The following is a 21,719-nucleotide window of genomic DNA, read 5'->3' on the forward strand; positions in this document are numbered from 1 at the left end:
AACTGCACACTTGATGCTAGAGTGATAGTTTGTGATTTAATGAGAGGCTCTCCTCATAGGGACAGACAGACGTATGGGACTGGAGCATGGAAGGAAATATAGAAGGTAAGAACCACAAATGGACAAAGCCAAAAATGAAAAATAACTTTTTAGTTAGAACTACTAGCTGCATAGTCTTAAAATTAAATCAGAGCACAAGGAGAAAGAACTGACTCCAAATAGCAGCTGAAGTTATTTCAGCTAAATAGCTTCTTCCTTCAGAAGATAATGCTGTAATTGATATATTCTGGTAGACTCACAGGTAGCCCCATGTACCCCTGCTCTTACACAGCAAGGAAACTTCCTAAAGGCCAGAAGGGTAAGGCTAGAACACCAAAAGGTTAATTTTTTACTGTAACTATCCTTGGGCAGGGTTACCCTACTCTGAAAACTGAAAGTATATGATGTAGTCCTAGAGCTCTTAAAAGCAGCCCAACCCTCCTAAGGCATAACAGCAGAAGAACACTTGATTAACCTCTCCCTCAATTTCCAGGACCCCACCACAGAATTCATTCTCAACTCTGGAACTCTACCTCCCTAAAACTTCCAGCTCTCTCTCTGCTCCAAGTAGTTTCAACTGAAATATTGAATTGCCACAACCTTCTTGCTCTATGACTATGACACTTTGTACAACTACTCAGTGGATCCTTTCCAACCAGGGAGAGCATGAAGGAGAAATGAACTAAACAACTCTTGTTCCAAACATGAGATGTGACCGGAGTGTCACAACATTGCATAACAATGTAACCTTCATACATATGTGTGCCACACAAATTTTGAAAAACTGAATTGTTTTGCTTGTTTCACAAGTGGAAAAAGAAAGTAAGTATGTTGCTTATTTTCATTATTTCAAAAAAAATTATCTTCTTACACATTTGCATAATACTGCATGTTTTGCAGAGTCTTGTTTAGCACATAAAAAAGCTGGGTTTGTTTAAAATAAAGGAAATACAAACAGTTCTATTAATACTGATTTTCATAATCTTCCTTTAAAGGAATTTTAAATACTAAGGTTTGGCTCTCTGATTATATTGTCCTTATGCAATGTTCCTTTTTTGGAAAATATGCCCTGATGGGAAAGGCTAGCCTGTATATCTTTATCAAGCCAGATGTTACCTGTAACTCAGAAATATTCCCAAAGTAGTCACAACATTTAAGGATTTTCGTGTGATGTCTCCTCAGACTACTTTACATACCTTTGGCATGGTGACAACCAAATGACCAGTTGTTTGTGATCTTTTAGCAGAGCTGCTGTCTGGCTTCACTTCCTCAGGGAGGACAAACTGAAATGGCTATGAGAAAATATGGGATTGAAGTATATCATGCTAATTTTTTTTTTCTTTCTTTGATATGGACAGAACACATGTTAAAACATCACTCTCACATTCTTTAATTTTAAGGCCAGTATAGGTCTAAATCTTCTCACTTTATATAATCCTAATAAATTATTAGCATGCTAACCAGCTTTTACTTATAAGTATAGTCAGATGTATATTCCTGAATTGCTGCCATTCCTGAAGTGACATTTCTAAAGAAGGTTATAAAATGATGCTTGACTTACATTAGCAATTAAATGAGAAAGATTATCCAGTCTATTTTGGACGTAAAGCAATTCTGAAGTTTTGTTTATTCAGCTGGTACAGTCAAAAATAGGGATTTTGGTTTACTGTGAAAGTACTTTGAATTTTTAAAAAAATTGATGACAAAATTAAAACCACTGAGAAGAGAGAAAACTAGAATGACATTTTAAATGCCCTTTCAGAAGAGTATACATCCATTGGTTTCTGTCAGCTATAAATTCCAGATTGTGAAGTTGCTAAATTCTAGCCTAGGGCAACTGGGAAGTTCTCTTCTAAAGTGAATTATGGTACACTGTGTGGGAGGAATAAGAAGAGAGAAGGAGAGAAAGACAGTGAAATTTCAATTGCAGGCTTTGCAAGTCTTCTGGTTAGGATGTCCACAGTTTATACGAGGTCCAAAATATTTACGTGGTCCAAAAAGGTATTTACAGAACATTCTTTCTGCATAGATACAATTGGGAACTCATAAAAATCAGATCCGAAGTCCACTGAACAACTATGGTAAACATTAACTCCTGGTTGGAAATGAATGCAGTAAGAAAACACCAACCTTTCCCTTCACCAGTACTCGTACGTAAGTTGGCTGCACATCAACATCAAGCAGAGAAGTGTCCAAATATCTTTGAATGAAATATAAATGAATGAATCAATCTATAGTAGACAATATACCTCTTTTGTGATGATTTCACAGGTTATAAAGTACAAACTTAAATTTCAGTTATTGAGTTATATTATTAGAATTTAAAGTCTTCGGAAGAAAAACACAATCTTCTTGTGAATGTCCATTAAAATAATGTCTAAATTCTGTCAAGTCCACCACATTAGCTATTGTATAACTGCAAGAATTCAAAACCTTTGTGGAGAACAAAAAGGTTTTTCATCTATTAGTGTAGTGCTTTACATTAAAATTGCAAAACTCTTTTCTTACTTTTCTTTCTGAAGGCTTTACTAGTAAATTTATAATAGGAGTTCTCTTTTTTGCATAGAATTTGCTGGAAAACAATGAACAGAAACACTTTACGTTCCCAGAAAACTTTTAAACAATACTTTTAAATTTCAGTACTGTCAAATAAAATTTGTGACCTGTAAAAACTCCACTTTAACATCTGCTCTTCATCATGTGACACCTGATGTGAGTCACGTGAATGTACAAGTATGTATTCCTATTTCCCTTCTTTAATAACATTACTTCTCAGGTGAACTTTTCAGATTATTTAGTCTGCATTTCTTACAAGTGAGCACAGAATATTAGGATATGCACTGCCATGGAGGTGGTGCAGTCACCACCCCTGGAGGTGTTCAAGAAATGACTGGACACGGCACTCAGAGCCATGGTTTAGTTGACAAGGTGATGATGGGTCAAAGGTTGGACTCCATGATCTAAGAGGTCTTTTTCAACCTAAATGATTCTGTGATTCTGTAATACATCAAACAATTTATTGCACCTGAACAGATTTTCTGAGGTTCCAAAAAATCTGTATCTTATAATTCAGAAACGTGGAGCAGGCCTCTTCTGAGGGAAATTAATGAGCTTTAAGGGAAGAACACCTGGCAAGAACAGTATTTCTGTGCTGTAAAACTAGTTCAAGCTTTATTCTAACAAGTTCCTATTATGGGTAGATAAACTTGTGGGTTTCCAGCCTCTTCCTGAAGAATGGAAAAGGTCATTGTACTGCTTAGAAGTATACATGCTACCAAATAGTTATCAGTTCTCTTCATGATACTTTGGCCTGGTTCAACCAAATTTATTTCAGGCAATGCCCTGGTATAGTTCAAGAATTAGCCATGGACTCTTTCCAGTAAGCAAGGAAAGTAGGACAAGTCTACCCTACTCTTTTTCAGGGAGGAGAAGAATTGAAGTACAAGGATGTGAATTGTACTGGAGCACTTCTAGGGCCAAACTCACTCCCTACAACCCTGATCTGCAAATGAAGAATGGAAAAGATTTTCCGTAAGTATAAAAGGACAGGCATGGAGGAGACCTGCCTGTGGACTACAGAAAACATCAGTTCCCAAAAGGACACAGTCCTCATTCAGGAGTAACAGAACAGCCTGAAGGGTCTTTAGCTTATTTGGCTTAACTTCTGTGGCACAGGCTTCAAGATTTATTCCACCACCCCTTTGGTTTTTGTTTTCCTCTTGAAAAGGTCCCAGTACAGGGAGGAGTGTAACTGAAACACTGTGTATTAGATCTTATGAATGGCAAAAATTAAGAGGAAAAAAAAAATCTGACCTGTAAACAGCAAGTTCCAAGATGAACTGGTTCTTTTCTTCATCATCTTTCAAAGAGAAATGAAGCCTAATAACAATTATAAGAAACACTTCCAGTATAAATACAACTGCAGTGAATAAGCAAACATTACAGCACACTTCAACTGCTAGCACTTTTGGATGAGTGCAAATACCATTTAGACAATATGTCATGTGATCATTTTAGAAATGGTTGCAACTTGCCCCATGAACAGAAAAAAATACTGGCATTTGAACCAAAGTAATTCTTACATTTATTTTCTGTTCTTCCCACTCGATCCACAAGAAAATGAAAAAAACCCCACTGCTGAAGGTCAGTTAAAATTAAGCTCATTCTGTCAATGCAGAACGAGAGACATCTGCTGGTGAAACCTGCCTGCTCTGTTACATCTTCATAGAAAAAAATCAGATATAAAATGCATGAAAAGCCCAGAACTTGGCAATTCTAACATTATGGTATGTTAAAAAAAAATCAATTTTGTTCATAGCAATTAATTTGCCTAGATATCTGTCTGTGCACTTCCAAAGTAAAACATGATTTGCATAATATCCTCGGTTCTATAAGCTTTGCATTTGTTGAAAATGAGACTGTAGATTGTATTATCTGCATGTTTGCTGGCTGAGTTCTTAAAATTATAAACAAATCTTACCAGTTATAAATTGAAAACATCACCTATTGCTACAATCTAAGGAGATCTAGTCTAGACTTAAAAGTTCTGCTCATATGCTCAAAAGTTTTCCACGTATTAAAGTAGAGAAAAACCAGAATAAAATCACCTATGAGAATATTTTTATAAATTAGTTATTAGTATAAAATGAGAGGTGTTTGCTTGAAGTAATTTATCTGGACTATTTCATTGACATTAAAATACTCAGATACATTGGGTTCACGTAATGGAAAGATGCTCAAATGTTAACAGATAAAAGAGTAAAATTTTTCAGCATTAAAAATATTTGCCAGATATACTTTTTACTCTTTTCTCTCCCATATTCTGATACAGTCAATTTGCAAGAAAGTTTATGGAATAGTAGTTTATGAGTCTTTTTTATTGGGAAAGTGCAATGAATACAAAACAGCTTCTTTCTCCTACTGCATTACTGGTTTTGAGAATTCACTAACACATGAAGGGTGAACAAGAGGACAGAACTGTAAAATTTTCTAGGAGAAAGCTTAATCAGAACTGAAGAAGAGAAATAGTCTGTCCTCAGTAGCATGCAGCCATTTCTCTTCCTAACCTTCCAAAAGAATGGCAGAGAAACCTGGACACTCTTATGGACATTAGACTTCCACATTGAAGCAAAAACTTTGGAGAATACCATCTGCTTACTCGTATCTCTCTCTTTATGCCTCTCCAATTCACTGCCAGATTGCACTGAGGAGCTGTGATATTCTTGTTGAAGCCATGACAAAAACTGCTCATTGGTCTGGCTTTACGTGGGCACATCCACAGACTAAATTCTAATCCAGAAAACTTGGGTGACACAAACAGGTCTGCTACTAACAGTGAACCCTGTATGTTTTCTAAAAAGACAGCTAGGGCTTTAGTCTACATATCTCTGATTTTTAAAGGCATAATCAGCTTCTATTAGCACAAGATTTAAATTATTTTAGGCTTGTCTTCCCTGGACTAGAAATTTATATATATATTTTTACTGAATATTGTATACTACATATAATGTAGGTTTTCAAATTCTTTTAATTTGCATGGATTTATAAATTTCCAAGATTTGGAAAGCAGGACAAGTGTTTTCATAGCTTTGGTTTTGCAGCTATTTAAGTCTTAAGATGGAAAAACTTCTGCAGAGCACAGCAGACAGGTAAGTGGCCACTTTCTGATACCAGTCTCTTGTAGGAGGCTCTTTGGGGAGCTGTTTGTAAGGGAACATTTGTGTTCTCAGTCTCCTCCTTTCCCTTAGAAAGGAAGGTTTGGTTCAAGTGAAACTAATGACAACACATGGCTGATATCCCTGAAAGCTCATTCCAAAACACTTCAATACCCAGGTGCAAGAGGCTGATAGAACATCAGCCTCTGTTGCTATAGCCCTCAGTCAGTGTCAAAGGGCCTCATGCCACAGAAGCTGATAACATATCCTTCCCAATTCTGCCAATTTTACAGCTGTCATCAGAGGACAAAACAATTTCGTCCAGAAATATTACTTGGATTTTTTTTCCACATTTAAAGTGGCTGCTCATACACATTTAACTTTAATAGTCAAACCAGTTAAACTTTTTCCACTATTAACAAGATGCTCCAAGAAAGAGCCTTACCATAGAAGGGAAAAGACTAAAATATATCTTTTACCGAAAAACAAGTTGTTTAATCATTTCAGACCAAGATGTTAAATTAAACAATCTTCAACACTTTACTCACTGAAAACTGATTCTTTTTCCAGCATCCGAGTACAAATTTAGAAGATAGTTTTCCCAAAAGGAATATAATACTCCAACAAGAATTTCTCATCTCTCTTACTTTTGTATTGTCACACATCTTGAACTAGTTTCCCAAATCAGCTATAGAGAGATTAGACTGTTTAACCTCTTAACCTTACATACTTAGGCACATTCACATTCAGAACTTTTCCTTCTGCAGTGACCAATGTCCAAGGAGCCTTCTCACTCTTTTTTGATTCCCTTAACAAAACAGAAACAAAAATGGTTTATGGTTAATGGTTAAAATTTTGCTATTATTATGTTTAATAGCAAAAAAAGAGCATGGTAAGAAGTAAGAATTATCTGGTGTTTGATGTTCAGGCTATAACCTATTTCAGGAACAAAACAGAATATATCACATTTCCAACTGCACATTAAAAACATTGGCTAAAGATGAGCAAATGCTTTGTAATATCACATCTTACATGGATAATAACTTCTTTTGCATGTCACAATATCCCTATCAAACAGTAATATATCAAATTATCTGGTATACCATAAGAAAACCGTGGATTGCTTAAACATCTGAAAATTCTAGTTATGAACAGTCAAACCAATCATGAAGTGTTGTTGCTGCTAACTGGTTTGATGTATGTTTAAGCAAGTCTAAAGAAATTTTATTCATGCTCACTTAATTACTGCTACTGAACAAATGCTTGGCCTGTCTCCAAACAGCATCAGTCTCTCAGTCACTTCTGCACTAGTAAAAAGAATTTTAATGGTCAAAAGATTACAAGCAGCACCAAATATGATACAGTAGGGTCCAGGTGCAGACATACACATTATTTGTTGATGTATTTATTACATTTTTTGCTGTGTTCTTCCTTGAAAAAATACAATACATATTCCTGATGTATTGATGATGTACTTATTAATATTCACTATCCATTTCCAGCTATCAGCAATCAAACTATGGCTGACTTTCAATTAGTGTAATAAATAAGCTACCTTAAATTTATCTGCCCAAACAAAGCAGATCACTGTAAGATCATTAAGACTTGTAGTACTGGTATTTTTTCTGTTTAAATGTTCAGCAAGGAAAGGAAGAGTAAGGAATCTTATAACATGAAAAAGAAAAACCTTGCTTGCATGTAGGTAAAAATATGGCTGTTAAAAATACAGCACTGCAATTGTCATGTTGTATTAATCTACTCTTCAGCTGGTCAATATAGTGGGTATGGCTACTTCAGCCAGCATATTAAAAAGAAAACATTTCTCAAAAAAACTCAACAGCAATGCATTGGGTTTTTTTGCTCCTGAACCTATTTCTTACTATAAGTCCAAGGTTAAGAGAATATTAAATGCAAATCACTAATGAGGGATATAAAGTATACTTAAGATTTAGAACCCCTTGGGGGGAAAAAACATAAAAACAGATTTGGTCTATAAATACAGTGGATTTGAGGAAGAAATAAAAACACTCAAGTACAGCTACTGGAACGACTACATAAAAACAATTTCTGTTTAAGAAAGATTCACAGTTATGCATGTGTTAAATACTATTCTACAGTATAAATCAGAGTTCTAATGTGGGATTTGTGGGCTAACAGTTTCTGTGCCTGAATTTCAACTCTTGACTTGAAATAAAAGTGAACGAACCACCACCCTGCTCAAAAGATATGTTCATGTCAATTTTATACTAAAATACACATCCTTTTATACTGAGTAACTTATATTAAAGTTGTATTTTAGCCTCTGTCTACCAGCAACGACAATTTCAAGTTGTCAGGGCCACTTTTCTGTTCTCACCTTTCTCATGCTACCTAACACAAACATCAACACTAAACGAAAACAAACCCCAAAAGGATATTTAACTCCTTCAAATGCCCTCAAAATTTAGAAAAATCCAAAAAATAATTATTCTATCTTTATTATAATACTATTTGGACTCTCCTTGAATCCTTACAGGGAAGCATTTGGAACACATTTGCTTTTGAGTAGATCAAGGCACTTCCAAACATAGCAAAATTCTAACTGGGTAGGACCTGGATTCACAGTAGTTCTTCAAGGAAAGCGTCAGACCTTGAATTAATAATAGCAACAAGTTATGCACACTTCCAGATTTCTTGGAGAGTTCCCTAGGACTGACTTTTTCAACACCTAGGCTTGATAAAACTCCCAAAAAGCATGCCCTTAAAAAGAACAGCTAAAAAAATCTCTGGTACAAATTATGTTATATAAGTAAAAGAAAAAAAAAAAGACATTGCTTACAATGTTTGTGGAACTGATAAGACAGTAGCAGTACAATAGTGTGGCTTTTTGCTAGCATCTGCATGAATGTTCCGTGTTCAGCAAAACCAGTGACAACTTTAGAAAGTTCTAAAGGCTTTTCAGGAGTCAGACTTCTTCAGATTCACAATGCCAAGTAGCCCAGATAACATGAAGAATCCTATTACTTGTGACAAATATCTTTTATGAAGTATGTGAAAAAAATTCTCAGTTACACAGAAAAGGTTCCTGAAATGCCACTTGTGCAAAAATTTTGTAGCATGGCCTTATGGCATTTATATAATGCAATCTGCATGAATGTTTTTAGCAGAATATTAAATGTAGAACTACACAAAACATATTAGTTAGCTGACAGAAAAGTGAAACTTCTCAACTCCATAAAATGGAGTTGAAAAGAGAAATTACATTTAAAAACTCTATTTGAGGAAAAATAAAGAGTACCATAAATGAAGTTCAGAAAATAAAACAAAGCAAAATGAACAATCTGAATATTTAATTTATATTTTATAAGCCTATTTTCACAGGCAATAGGGATTTAAGCTGCGAGTTCTCAGTAATATTTAATGTCAGGCAGTCACCCACCTGTCCTCTGTACTTTAGAAAATGTCTCTTTCTTCAATTCATAGAATATATTAAAACAAAAAAGCACCTTATATTGTCTTTAGCTCTCCGCTTTTCTTCAATGTATCTGTGAGTTTCTAATCTAGATTCTGGAGTATATGGTGTAGGTTCCTCCCAAAATCTTCTGTCTTCTTCATCATCTTCAACTGTTCTGCACGTTTCCTGCTCTCCATCTCCTTCTGCCTGATGGTTTTCTTTCTCCTGTGGGGAATCGGGGCTACACAAGAACATTGGAATATCATCCCAATGAAATGAAGGAAGAGTAACAGTTAGTTCTTGCTAATGAATAATTGCAGTCATATTTTTTCCAACCCAGTAATAAAAACTGTATAATTCCTACCAAGAACAATATCTTATATATTGGGGTAACGTCCTCTGCTCTGCTTTTTCCGTCAATCAACAAAACACATTCTGACATAATGTTTTTCATTGACTTGTCTAAGAAGTGATAGTATGGCTATGCCTAATCCTCTGAAAACCCTGATAGATAGTTCAACAGATTTAATTTCAGAGGCAGAATTTTCAGATACCCTCACAACTTTCAGGTGAGAGAAAACTTTCAGTCTATGTGATGTTTAAGTATTCCCAATATCAGGCAGCAGCAGATTAGAAACTTATAAGGTAGCAATAAGCATCTCCTCAAGTGCCATCTTAACATTGAGTAATTTTTTCTTCTAGCTCTAAGCCTCTCTAATTCTCTATCAACAGAGGGAGAAAACTAAATTTATGATAGAGCTGTGATCTATGAGGACAAAGTTCCGCAGGCAGCTCCATGGAACTTAGTCTCTATTGGATTAAAAATAAGATGGATGGCAACTGCAGTGTAAGATGATCCCAGACAAAAATCCTGCTGCTGTCTAGGGACTATCAGTAATATGAAGTATGAAAATCAACACTGCAAAGCCTTTTACATCTCCAAAGACCTGCTACATTCCATTTCAGTCTTCAGATCTAATAATGCTAAAGCAAAAACAGTTATAGGTGAACAGATGCTTTCTCTGGAACCTCTGCATTACCTTAAATAACAATTTCCAGCTGTTCTCCTGGAAGAAGCAATCAATTATACTCTTTTGGCACCCAGACAACTGAGCTTGGAGTTTTGGGACAAAAATTCTATTGCACTGTCTGCAGGTCAATAACAAACTGTGTTTGTAATTAGTTATATTTTTCATTAGAGATAACATGCACAAGGAGAAATAATTCTGCTTGAATCAACAATAAAGATGAACAAAAATATTTACATGAAATAATATAAACTCTTCAATGAGGAAAAACAAACTTCTTAATAAAGAAAGAGAAGAATGATATTTGCTCACAAACTATTGTTGCTTACTGTTACCTGTCAAATCCAAGCTTAGATTCCATTTGTTTTTGTTTCTTGTCCTTTCTTTCTTGCATCCTTCTTTGAGCCTCTTCCTTTTCTCTGGCCCTTTTGAGAAGGTAAACTTGTTCCTGTTCTCTGATTTTCTGTTTCACTTCTGGATAATTCTGAAGTGCTTTAATCCTCTCTGAACGTTCTATTTCTTTACTATCCAAATACTTCCCAAAGCAGAAAAAATCAATATAGATATGTGAGAAATTATAAGCACATTCAAATTAATAAATCTATTAAACTGTAGGTTAATTTTTAAAATTCTGTACACAATTAGAAATGCACCTTTCAAACCTCCATAGAACTATGTTATAATCTATTAAAAAGAATTAACAATAACTGTCTATTCAGCTGTGAAAATGGTTTGTGGTGGTTTTGGCCATTGCACAGAACCTCACTCTCAAAGTAGCTATTTACAGCCAATACAACATAGCACATTTTTACATCAACTTGTGCCTTTCTACTGCCTTGCACAGCAGGTTTAGAACATATTGTTGGTATGCTACCAACAACCTGGTAACTTTCTGCAATCATGATAATAATTTAAAACCCACTGCGTATATAAAACAAATAAGAAAAAAAAAGGCCAGAACGGTATAAGCATTTATTTCTTCAAAACTTTAAGGATCTCAAATAAGAAAGACAGAAAAGTTAACACATGCATGTGGTTCCATCAAAACAGAACTAATTACTAGAATTAATTTATTGCAGTCACTTATTCTTCGGAATATAATTTAATTTCCTGTGGACAGCAAAAAAAATGCTACTGGTTTTCCCAGCACAGGTATTTATTTTATTTAGGATTAGTAGGTTTAGTCGACAGTGCTCATTTTTTATTTGGATTTAATTTTTTAAATCTTACTTTTAATTGATGAAGTGTTGCCACTACAAATTGTCTATAGCCTTCAAATTCAGTGCATGGGTTACCCGTTAGAAACAGTTCCTTCAGATGTATGTTATGTTTTAGGGATTCAATACTGGAGAGTTCACCAATGAAATTTGCTGTCAGGTCAAGTTTCTTCAGTTCTTCACAGCCTAAATTTTGGAAAAATCTTAATTCTGTTTGTCCATAACATAAATGTACACGTGACATACAAACACACACACATGCATGCACCTGGATATAAAACTCTCCATTTGTGTTCTGTAAACTACTTTTATTCTATCAGAATACATCTTTTCTGAGACTCTGAGTGCAAAGAGTGACTCACAATATTTATAGGAAGGAAACAAACTCAATAAAATAAAAAATACCAAAATATTATTGGTTTTATCAGTATCAAAACTTTGTGATCATTTATAGACGAGATATTAAATGTTTTTTCTAGAAAAGCTGGACTTCACTTTTAACAGTCTGATTGCCTTGATACCCCCCCTCAACTGAGTCTTAACCATGTTACTAAAACACTAAGTCCTTCAAGACAGCAGAATCAATTATGGGTTTCATTTTTGGCTATGGTTAATCTTTGGTAATATTATTAAAGTGAAAAGTCAAGGTTTTCTAAAAATTCACTCCAAGTTAAGAAGAGGTCTTCCATAGGTTCCACTCTATGGACTCACAGAGTGAACCAAACCAAACCAACCAACCAACCAAAACAAAAAACAGCGTCTTTTTTTTTTTTTTTTTTAAGTGTTTCTTTTTCAAGGTGGATATCTTAAAGAGTCAGCAACTGGTCTAATCAGAATTAAGAAACAGAAAACAATCAAGTCATAAATTATTCAAGTAATATGGAATGCGTTTATGGGTGGCTCTGTGTTAGATTATAATCTTGGAAAATGCCAGATCTTTGCACGTGAAATGTGCAAAAGTGATAGGAAAGGATTAAACACAGATAAAACAGACAGGATTTCACGCAATGAGAGAGAAATAAATCATCTGAAAACCTCTTTAAAAATAACCCACACCCTCAATGCAACCTGTGCTCACAGCAGAACCTTTCTGTGTGTGGCATTTGACTGCTGAACTGAAGATGTTTGTTGAAACATTACAAAGAGACATTTTAAAAAGTTCAATGTTTAATTTTAAGAAAGTTCAATGAGAAAACTTCAGCACTAGGAAGCACTTGCTACAAAGCAGCATTTATTGAAACCCTGCATACAAAAACACTCTGAGTATCAACAAAATACCATCACTGGTGGATATGCTTAATGGCTTCTACTCTCTTTCACACTGTCACAATTTAAGTGTTCTAATATGAAAAGGTAAAATGGTTTGTTTAAAAACTGACCTTCCAGATTTTCAATTCTTTCAATGTTGTTCAAAGCTACATTTAAATATTCCAGCTTCTTTAGTTTGTTCACATTTTCTGTAACACAACACAGATCCATTATTTCAGTTCTCTGCACCGGAAAGGGCATTGTCATTTTACCTGCTCACTTTACTTCAAAGAAACAATAAAGCAGAAAAAAAAGGAAGGATAAATCAGAACAAACATCACATTACTGGGCATTAATATTTTAATATTAATTAAAGGACAAAACAAAAAAGTTCTCTGAAAACATAAATTAAAATAAAAAAGTAAAAAGAAATAAGGAATCTTATACACACATTTTTAGCACAAATCCATAAGACACCTATGTAATGCAAGAGGACTGGCCAAAAAAGCATGGTGAGAGCATGACAAATGCAAAAAGCACCTCTTGTGAAACTCAGAAAGGATCAGGTCATACTTGGACAAGCTTTATAAAATTAAAGTTTTACACTTACTTATATAGAAAATATTGGCTTTTTTAATTTATCTGTAAATTTTTGACATCTTTAATCTACAGGTTTAGTACAAGAAACTTCCTCTTCCCCCTTTTTAAAAATTTTACACATAAGGATTTCTGTGGGTTCAGTATAAACAAAACAAAGACACACACACACACATTCCCTTAGCTTGGAGTCTAACCTGTATTATTTTCACCATGACCTATTGGAACTAGCAGGTTCACAGTGAGTGGGGAACATTTCCTCTTTGGAATACCAAAAGGGGGTAAAGAGGGAATAGGGTAGCAACAATCTTCATCACTCCCAAAAATGTCTGGAAAATGCAAAGACCACTTGAGATAGATGACCCACAGGTCAGAGACTTAAATCTGAGACAAGATACAGAGGCTAACTTGTGTCATAGTTACCAATTTCTTCCCAATCACCATGTTTCAAGGATCTGACTGGAAAACCTGTCCAAAGAAGTCATCAAGTTTACCTCAAATTCTAACTCACAAGCTGCACTGAATAACTGCTGTACAAACTGTGCCTGCTGGGGCAAACAAAGTAATTCAAGCAGAGGGAGCTTCATCTGACAACCACAGATCATGTCTGCAGCTGAGTTAGTTGTTCAGGCTCTTCTACGATCAATACAGAGAACTAGGCTGTTCAAGGTGCAGTTTGTCTTACCTTAAATTGGCTGTCTAGAACTAGTGAATCAAATCATGCACAAAAATATGCCTTTTCTTCATGACTGGTTATAAAGGGAAGATACTGTAAATTGTAGACAAAGATGTCTACAAATTTGGTGACATGAATCCTACCACTTAGTACTAAGACCTTGGACAGGTATTTTCTTCATAATTCACAAAAAATGATGAAATTATTTTCTCAGCAAGAACTTGTGCAGCTTAGGTTGGATGTTTTTCTTGCAATATTTCTGTAATGGCAGTGCCTGTACACACAAAGACGTGAGAGAGTTGAGTGTTGAAGCCAGTGATATCTTGGGGTTTTTTCCATTTATAGAAGAGAATCGGGACGCATCCATACAGTGGGTGCCTGACAACCTTGCTCAGTAGGCAAGTCTGATCTTGAGGCCTGCAGAAAGGTTTTGTTTAAGAAGAGAAAGGACACATCCCGACAGAGTCAATATAAACCATTCCGGGACAATATTCAGAAGCATCCTTGGAAGTGCTGTGCCCTCTGCAAGGACATGTTGGTATCCACTGGAAGAATTATTTCTCAAATTCAATACTTTGTCACATAACCCCTGTTGGCAATGCTTTTGGTCACCCACTATAGTGCAGGGACGGTGTGTCTTCATGTGTGTTTGTTCTGGATTTTTATCCCATTAGTTACTAAGGTATTATCTTGGAAAGCCATTACACTATACAAGAATATATGACTCACTAAGTTGCACACTTTTCCAACTGCTACAGTTAGATTATGCCAAGATAAAACCTGTGTGCCTCAAAAATGAAATTGCTGAGAAAACTTCGTGTCCAAAAAGCAACAATCTGAATATGATATCCTGTACTAACCTAAAGGAGGCCTGAGTGTTGACAGAAAATCCACAAGATGAAAACTTGTTAAGGACACAGTAACAGAGAGAAAACCAACTTCAGTTTCAGTGCCATTTGTGATGGGGCAAAGCATCATAAAGTAGTTTCAAAAAACTTATTCTCTCTGGGAGAAGATTCCTTCTCTCTAAGAAATGCAGATGGTAGCAGTATAGTTTCGTGATGAGCCACTGCAGAGAATTTAACGGACTTGCCTACAAGTTCTGAGCACAGAATTTCATCTTAAAACTTCAGTATTTAATTTCTTCCTCTTAAGGAACTTCAAAGAGATATGCTAATATAATTCCTGAACACTTCCAACTTTTCACTGTTCATCTACGCACTATCTGCAGAGTGTAAGCTTTTCCAGCCATGGGCTTGATGTTGCATCTTTCAATAGAACGCCAATGAAACACAGGAACCAATGCCAAAAAATGCAGACCATATGAAATTATATCCTCTCCTGTGGTGCAGGAAGACCACTGAGACTGTGTTGTAAAAAGTTTGGTTTACGCATAAAAGCAAGTATTTTATTCTAACGAAAATTATTTCAATGTCAACAAAAAAATACCATTTGCATAAACACTTCATTTAAAAATGAGCCTGAAGAGAGCTAATCCTACGACACCATAGTCCATGGCTAAACTCTTTGTTTGCCATAAATATGGGACATTTAATTATATCTTGACTTTTGAGATTTTAATCAATGAAAGGTGTTCCACACTCATATTCTAGTGAGTATCTGTATCCCAGTAGTATCTTTTTCATTTAAAATTTCTCTTGCAAATTTCTGAACTTCTTAGAAATTTAATAAAGAAATCAGGAAAGGAACTCTTGTAGGAGCACATCCACAAGGAACCTCTCTGTAGTTACTCACTGTACATTCTCTTAAAGCACTTTTTTTTTCCTGATTTCAAAATTATGCATGTAAATCCATTTTAAAATAAACATATCCAGAAAACACTTACCAATTTTTGGAATGAGATTATTCTGAAGATAGAGAATTTTTAAATCTCGACACCATTTGTCAAGATACTCTAGTTTTTCTATTTCCTGCTGATGTAAAGAGATTTCTTCCAGTGAAAAAATTTCACAGTTGTTATGTTCTGCACGTCTTCTAACAAGATCTTCAGTGACTGAAAGAAACATTAGATGTCATATTTCCCCTTAGTCCTTTTCTGCAATCTGACTTATAAAAAACTTATAAATTCATTAAAATACTTTTTTCCACCACATCAAATAGCCCAGTAGGAATGCCAACAAAAATAAAATCTGCAAGAAAAGATACTGAGTACCAAGTAACCTCGAGCCACTCTGCCACAGTAAACTTTTTGTGAAACACATTTATGTCACCTGTAACATTTGGAAAAATCCATATGAAAACTGCTGAGTGTTCCATAAGAGTGTGATACAACCCTTGCAGAAATTAATCCAGCAGCCATTATTTTCTGCATAGCTTGGGTTGCAGACTGATTCATGTAGACAAGAAATTGAGTGTTTTATGCTGTTTTATTTCCAGATGCCAGATGTTCACATCACAGAGAGCAGTGGGGGGGTGGGAGGGAAGTAAACTAACTACAGTGTGTCATCATATTCTTCAGCACAGTGTGCACAGAAATAAGCAGGATATGTGTTGAAAGTGGGCAGATATTTTTTATGGCAAAGCCATAACTAACTCATGCTTATGAATGTTTGTTAGAATGAAATGTGTACCTGGACATTTCTTAGGCAATACCAGCTCATTAGCAGCCAGCAAAGGAATTTCAGTGGCTGAAAAACACCAGAGACCTGGATTCAGAGTTATCCTGTAGTAATATTTAATGCCAGGCAATCTTTCAAACAGTGGAAAGGCTCTGGATAACGAAGGTAAAGAAATTCTGTGAGAACCAATGCTCACTCTTGAGCTAGATGTTAGTACTTTGTTTCCAGCCCACTGCACCAAAAAGTGCTGGCGTTTTCTTCTCCCTGACAAGGAGTGAAGAACTGATGAAAAAACTAGCGGTTTATTAAATTAGCATAGGTATTTCCAAGATTGCTAATGCCAAAAGACCCACAAAAAACTCACAAAAAAACCTGAAAACAAACTCCCTCCTTTCCCCCTCCAAAAAAATTAATCCTTTAAAAAAGACTCTGAAGAAAAATAAGTTAAAAGAAAAATTACAGAGAGATCTGTGAAAAAAACCTGTTCCTATCATGCATTAACTAAAAGTATTCTTTCACTTCTTTATCTCAGGAAGGGTTTGTGACATTATCCAGTTGTAGTAGTGGTCCTGGAATGGCTGCACACTTTCACACAGACAGGTCTGCTCCAAGCTGGGAAAACTATGCACCAATACAGCCCAAATGCACATGCGTCTGTGCAGCTCCTGTACCTACAATCTTTGGGAAAGGGGTGAAAATGGTTTTGTGTATATTATATGATTTAGAGATGACCAGGGTTAAATCTCCCTTCTGCTCAACAGATTTACATCTGGCATGATTTACAGAATTAAACGTGATGATACTGATATCGATAGAAGGGGGGAACCTGTTTGCACATATATCATATTGGGAAAGGTAATGTTGCATCTGAACAGCCACCTTCTCTTTAATGGACCATTGACTGACCTTGATTAAAGTAACAGAGAAAAGAGAAAAAAAAAGGTAAATAACCATGACTAAATACTTTAGTTTTCACAGAAATTATGAAAACACTGGCATTTCTAATAAGTTACTTGGTAAATCTGCTGGAAATTAAAAGGAAAAAAAAAAAGGCCTTCTTACTACTTTGTTTGGAGCAGATTTTTCAGTGCCACTATTTCCAGGTAATTTTGAGCAAGGAAACAATATTCCTTAATCTGCATACATACACACTATGGCAATAATGCTCTAAACCCTTTATACAAAAAGAAGTCGTACAAACTGTTCCTGGCCGTTTAATTACAGCCAGATTTCCCTTTTCTGATGAAAATTGAAATTATTGTAGCAGTAATTATGCAAAAATTTCCACTTCCATTACCAGATGGTTTGCAAAGCAGAGACAATAATTCACATAGAAGCTACTGTGGAGCCTTAGGAACCTATTTTGGGGTCCTGCTGCAGGCAACTGAGTGAATATTTGGCATTTTGTATATGATCTAGTTCATTTAAGGGGAATGAGGGAAACAAGCTTGTAAGAAAAAACAAATTTTAAATAAAATTTAAAACAATAGCATTTTCAGGACATTGACAAAACACACTGAACTCAGTGAAAAGTTCATTAAACAGATTTTCTGACATTATGTGCAGTAACAGGAGACTGGCCCAGTGACCTGGGAGGTAGCAGCTACTCCCAGGTTCCCATGAACACAGGAGGAAATAAGGGATGGCATCACTCAACTGGAGATAACAGACCTTGAAGATCTAACAACTGGGCTTCCAAAAATTGCATGTTTTACTCAAAAAAGGAAGCAAATACGAAGGATAATACTAAAGAAATTGGAAGAATAAGCAGGTGGACAGCTGCAGGTGTATCATGAAACAGTAGGGGCAGCTGCATTGCAGAAAGGTGAAGTATGCAACCATTATTTTAGGACTCAAATTCATGCTGTGCTGTTCAGGAGACAAAGCCATTCTCCTTCAGGCAGTGCCTGCTCAGGGAAGGCATCTGACAGCTTCATGCAGGGAGAAGGAGTTCCTTTCCAAAGCACTGTTTTAGCCCTGTACGGGACTGGCAGTGTGCAGTGATGATATACAATCAAAATAGATTACAGGAAAAATCACAGAGGAAGGGAACTCCTCAGCAGTTTATGAGCGGTAGGTGTGAGCACTCAGTCTTCTATATCATACTGCTGTACCTGTAACAGATGATGTACTCGTAACAGATGATCAATTCATAAGTAACAGTAGGGAGTATTTTAACCCCATTTGGGTTTTTTTCACGTCTGACAGCCCCAGGCTCAGACATGACCCATCCTGTCCAGCATCTCCCCTTGCAGGGGCTGCCACACACACGGAGGGGTCTCCAGCTGGGCCACCTGCGAGGCCTCTCGGGGGTTGTTTCAGGAGACAAGAGAACCCCTGTACTGTATGTGGTGGAATTAAATGGGTTCTTATTGCCAGGGAGAAGGGAAACCTTATAGTCGAGCCAAGCTGAGGAGAGCGAGGGAGGCAGGAGGGGAGGGGGCAGCCAGGGGAGTGTGGGAATGGCAGGGAAGGGGAAACGTGAATCATGGAATCGTTCAGGTTGGAAAAGACCTTTGAGATCATCGAGACCAACCCAGTACTACTAAATCCACCACTAAACCATGCCCCTAAAGTGTCATACATGTGCCTTTTAAATACCACCAGGGTGGTGATTCCACCACTTCCCTGGGGAGTCAGTGCCCTTTCAGTGAAGAAATTTTCCCTAATATCTAATCTAAACCCTGGCATAACTTGAGACCATTTCCTCTCGTCCTGTCACTTGTTACTGGGAGAAGAGACCGACCCCCATCTCACTACAACCTCCCTTCAGGGAATTACAGAGAGCGATAAGGTCCCCCCAGAGCCTCCTCTTCTCCAGGCTGAGCCCCCCCAGCTCCCTCAGCCGCTCCTCATCAGAGTTGTGCTCCAGACCTTTCCCCAGCTCCGCTGCCCTTCTGTGGACACGAAGGAGGTGTCCAGGGCGCGGGGCAGGTTCTGGGGATGAGGGAAGGAGCCGGGGAGGGGAGGGACGCGGCTCTTTGACACTCACTCCGCACCATGGCCGCCCCTCCGCCGCCGCCGCCGCCATTACCGGACGCGGCCGCGCTGCCGCGGCAACGGGCCCGGGCGGGCGGCGCTGAGGGAGGTGCCCAGGCTTTTGTACAAACATACGAGAGTTTCACCGCTGCTCCTGCCCCCGTTATTCGTCTGGGAAGGCTCAATAGAGGTACCTCTTCCGCAGGCATAAATCTCACGTCTGTCCTTTCTATGACACTTTTTTCCTCCTCCTGCGTGTTCGTCAGCCAGTCTGCCTCACGCATTTGCGGCTGAAAGCATGTTTATGGAAGCTGCCTGTTCCCGTGTTCATAGTATCATAGAATTTTAGAATCTTCGAGAGCTGTTCAGGTTGGAAAATACCTCTAAGATCACCAAATCCACCTGTTAACCAAGCACTGCCAAGTCACCACTAAACCATATGCCCAAGTGCCACATCTACACGTCCTTCCACCCCTCTAGGGATGGTGACATGGTGACTCCACCACTTCCTTGGGCAGCCTATTCCAATTCCTGATCACAGCTGTCATCAGATCAAAGGGGAAACAGCAGCAAAGTCACTCCATAGTTCCTACCTCTTTGCTAACACAGGTCTTCGTTAACCTAAAGGTCTAATCAAACCTAAAGGTCACCTTCTACTAACAGGAAAGTCACGTGTAAGTTTAAATAAGGCTGTAAGATTTCTAAGAATTATCAAATTCATTTATTAAATCATTTGCCTCTGATGTAAATGCAGCTCTCCACAGCCACTCTGTAACTTTCTTGCTGTATTGTGGATTAGAGAATGGAGTACGAAGGTGTCATTGAGTTCAAGCTACTGAGTTTTGTGGAGATAATGAGACACAAAGGAGGAGAAGTAGTTTATGCACTTTATTATAACTGCATAGTATTTGTGCAGGCCTGTCTGACTGGCTGAGTATCAAATCCATGCCGAGGACAGGGATGTTTACACAGCTGACCGGAGTCACCGCTGTATCCCAAGGCCCCTCCACAGAGCCACAGAGATTAAAGGAGGGCCGCTGGTTCCACTACCTGCTGGTTCATATCAAATTGCAGGCCTCTTCAAATAAGGACTTTTATAGCTACTCCTTTTGCTAGTACTATTAATTCTTTACTTGGGAGCAGAGATCACAATCAAGGTAATCAATTTCAATAAGTAGAAGAAGAAAAAAACTTGTTCTTGCTGTGTACAGTATTTTAAGTGCTACATTGTATTACATGGAAGTACCTATGTTATTTTGTTATTCTAAAAACAAGGGGGGAGGGTGTTCATCCCTTTTGCTCAGATTCTGTATGATAGTTCTGAGGAAAGAAATATACAATATGCAGTTAAATAAATTGCCAACTAGTAAGGTGTGGTGAGTTGGCCTTGCCAGGTGCCCACTAGCTGTTGTCTCACTTCCCAGCCTCAACAGAAGAGGGGGAGAAGATCATGAATTGAAATAAGAACAGGAACATGACAAAACAATTACCATCATAGGCAAAACAGGTTCAACTTGGGGAAATTAATTTAATTTACTGGCAATTAAACAGAGTAGGATAGTGAGAAATTATAACAACTCTAAACCCACCCTCTTTTATTCCTTCCTTCTTCCCAGATCATCTTCACTCCAAACCCTTTTACCTTTATGTCCTGAGTGAAGCCATGGTTTGTTTTAATCAGTATAGATGTAGGTCCTCTTTGACAAGTCTACTTAAGCTGCAGGACTACTTGTTTGAGCAGGTAACGTCTCACTTGTGAGAAGTTTTTGAAGACAAAAGAAGTATTCTCTGTACACCAGTGACTGAAAAGCTCTCAGTGTGTGTTTATTTTTCTCTTGTGAAGAACAGTTTTGTTTATGACTCAGGGTTAAATTATTCAGGAAGACAGAAAGCAGAATTTTGGAGCATGTGTTTGCAACACACTGGTCCTAACCTGGTGGCCTGGCACACGTAGGGCAAAGCAAGATGCTGAAGTAGGGGTTTTTTTGTGTTCACTATTTTCACACAGTTATTTTTCACTCAAATTATGTACTAAGAGCTTCAAATAGCACAAGCCTGAAATATTAGCATGAAGCCAGAGATAATGTAATGACCCACATTTCAAACAGAAGAATGGAGTAGAGAAGGAAGAAAAAGGGTCACATCTGGCATGCCTTTCCTGAAGAAATTCAGTTTACTGCTTTAATACATTACAACTTTATTTGTCAAACGCACAAAACAATGCAATATAAAATATGTTTCTATGTCATGACAAAATTAAGCTTTATAG

General features: G+C 37.1%; 1 protein-coding gene across 3 annotated transcripts in view; it reads right to left on the reverse strand.

The window, feature by feature from the left end:
- LRRC6 (leucine rich repeat containing 6) overlaps positions 1-19,518 on the reverse strand; it is a 33,646-nt gene extending 14,128 nt beyond the window's left edge. For 2 of the 3 annotated variants that reach the window (XM_027684478.1, XM_027684477.1), the window contains exons 1-11: positions 19,464-19,518; positions 15,739-15,906; positions 13,414-13,545; positions 12,751-12,828; positions 11,385-11,557; positions 10,490-10,689; positions 9,179-9,367; positions 6,424-6,501; positions 3,853-3,918; positions 2,170-2,239; positions 1,236-1,331 (exon numbers count right to left, since the gene is read on the reverse strand). In XM_027684478.1, coding sequence (XP_027540279.1) covers positions 1,236-1,331; positions 2,170-2,239; positions 3,853-3,918; positions 6,424-6,501; positions 9,179-9,367; positions 10,490-10,689; positions 11,385-11,557; positions 12,751-12,828; positions 13,414-13,545; positions 15,739-15,906; positions 19,464-19,473 — 1,260 coding nt within the window. In that variant the 5' untranslated portion in view covers positions 19,474-19,518. The remainder of the gene's footprint in view (positions 1-1,235; positions 1,332-2,169; positions 2,240-3,852; positions 3,919-6,423; positions 6,502-9,178; positions 9,368-10,489; positions 10,690-11,384; positions 11,558-12,750; positions 12,829-13,413; positions 13,546-15,738; positions 15,907-19,463) is intronic. The other variant, XM_027684479.1, reaches the window with a different exon arrangement.
- Positions 19,519-21,719: the final 2,201 nt, after the last annotated feature.

This window comes from Neopelma chrysocephalum, unplaced genomic scaffold, assembly GCF_003984885.1.
Source record: "Neopelma chrysocephalum unplaced genomic scaffold, ASM398488v2 Primary Assembly neopelma1_66, whole genome shotgun sequence".
NCBI classification, from domain to species: Eukaryota; Metazoa; Chordata; class Aves; order Passeriformes; family Pipridae; genus Neopelma; species Neopelma chrysocephalum.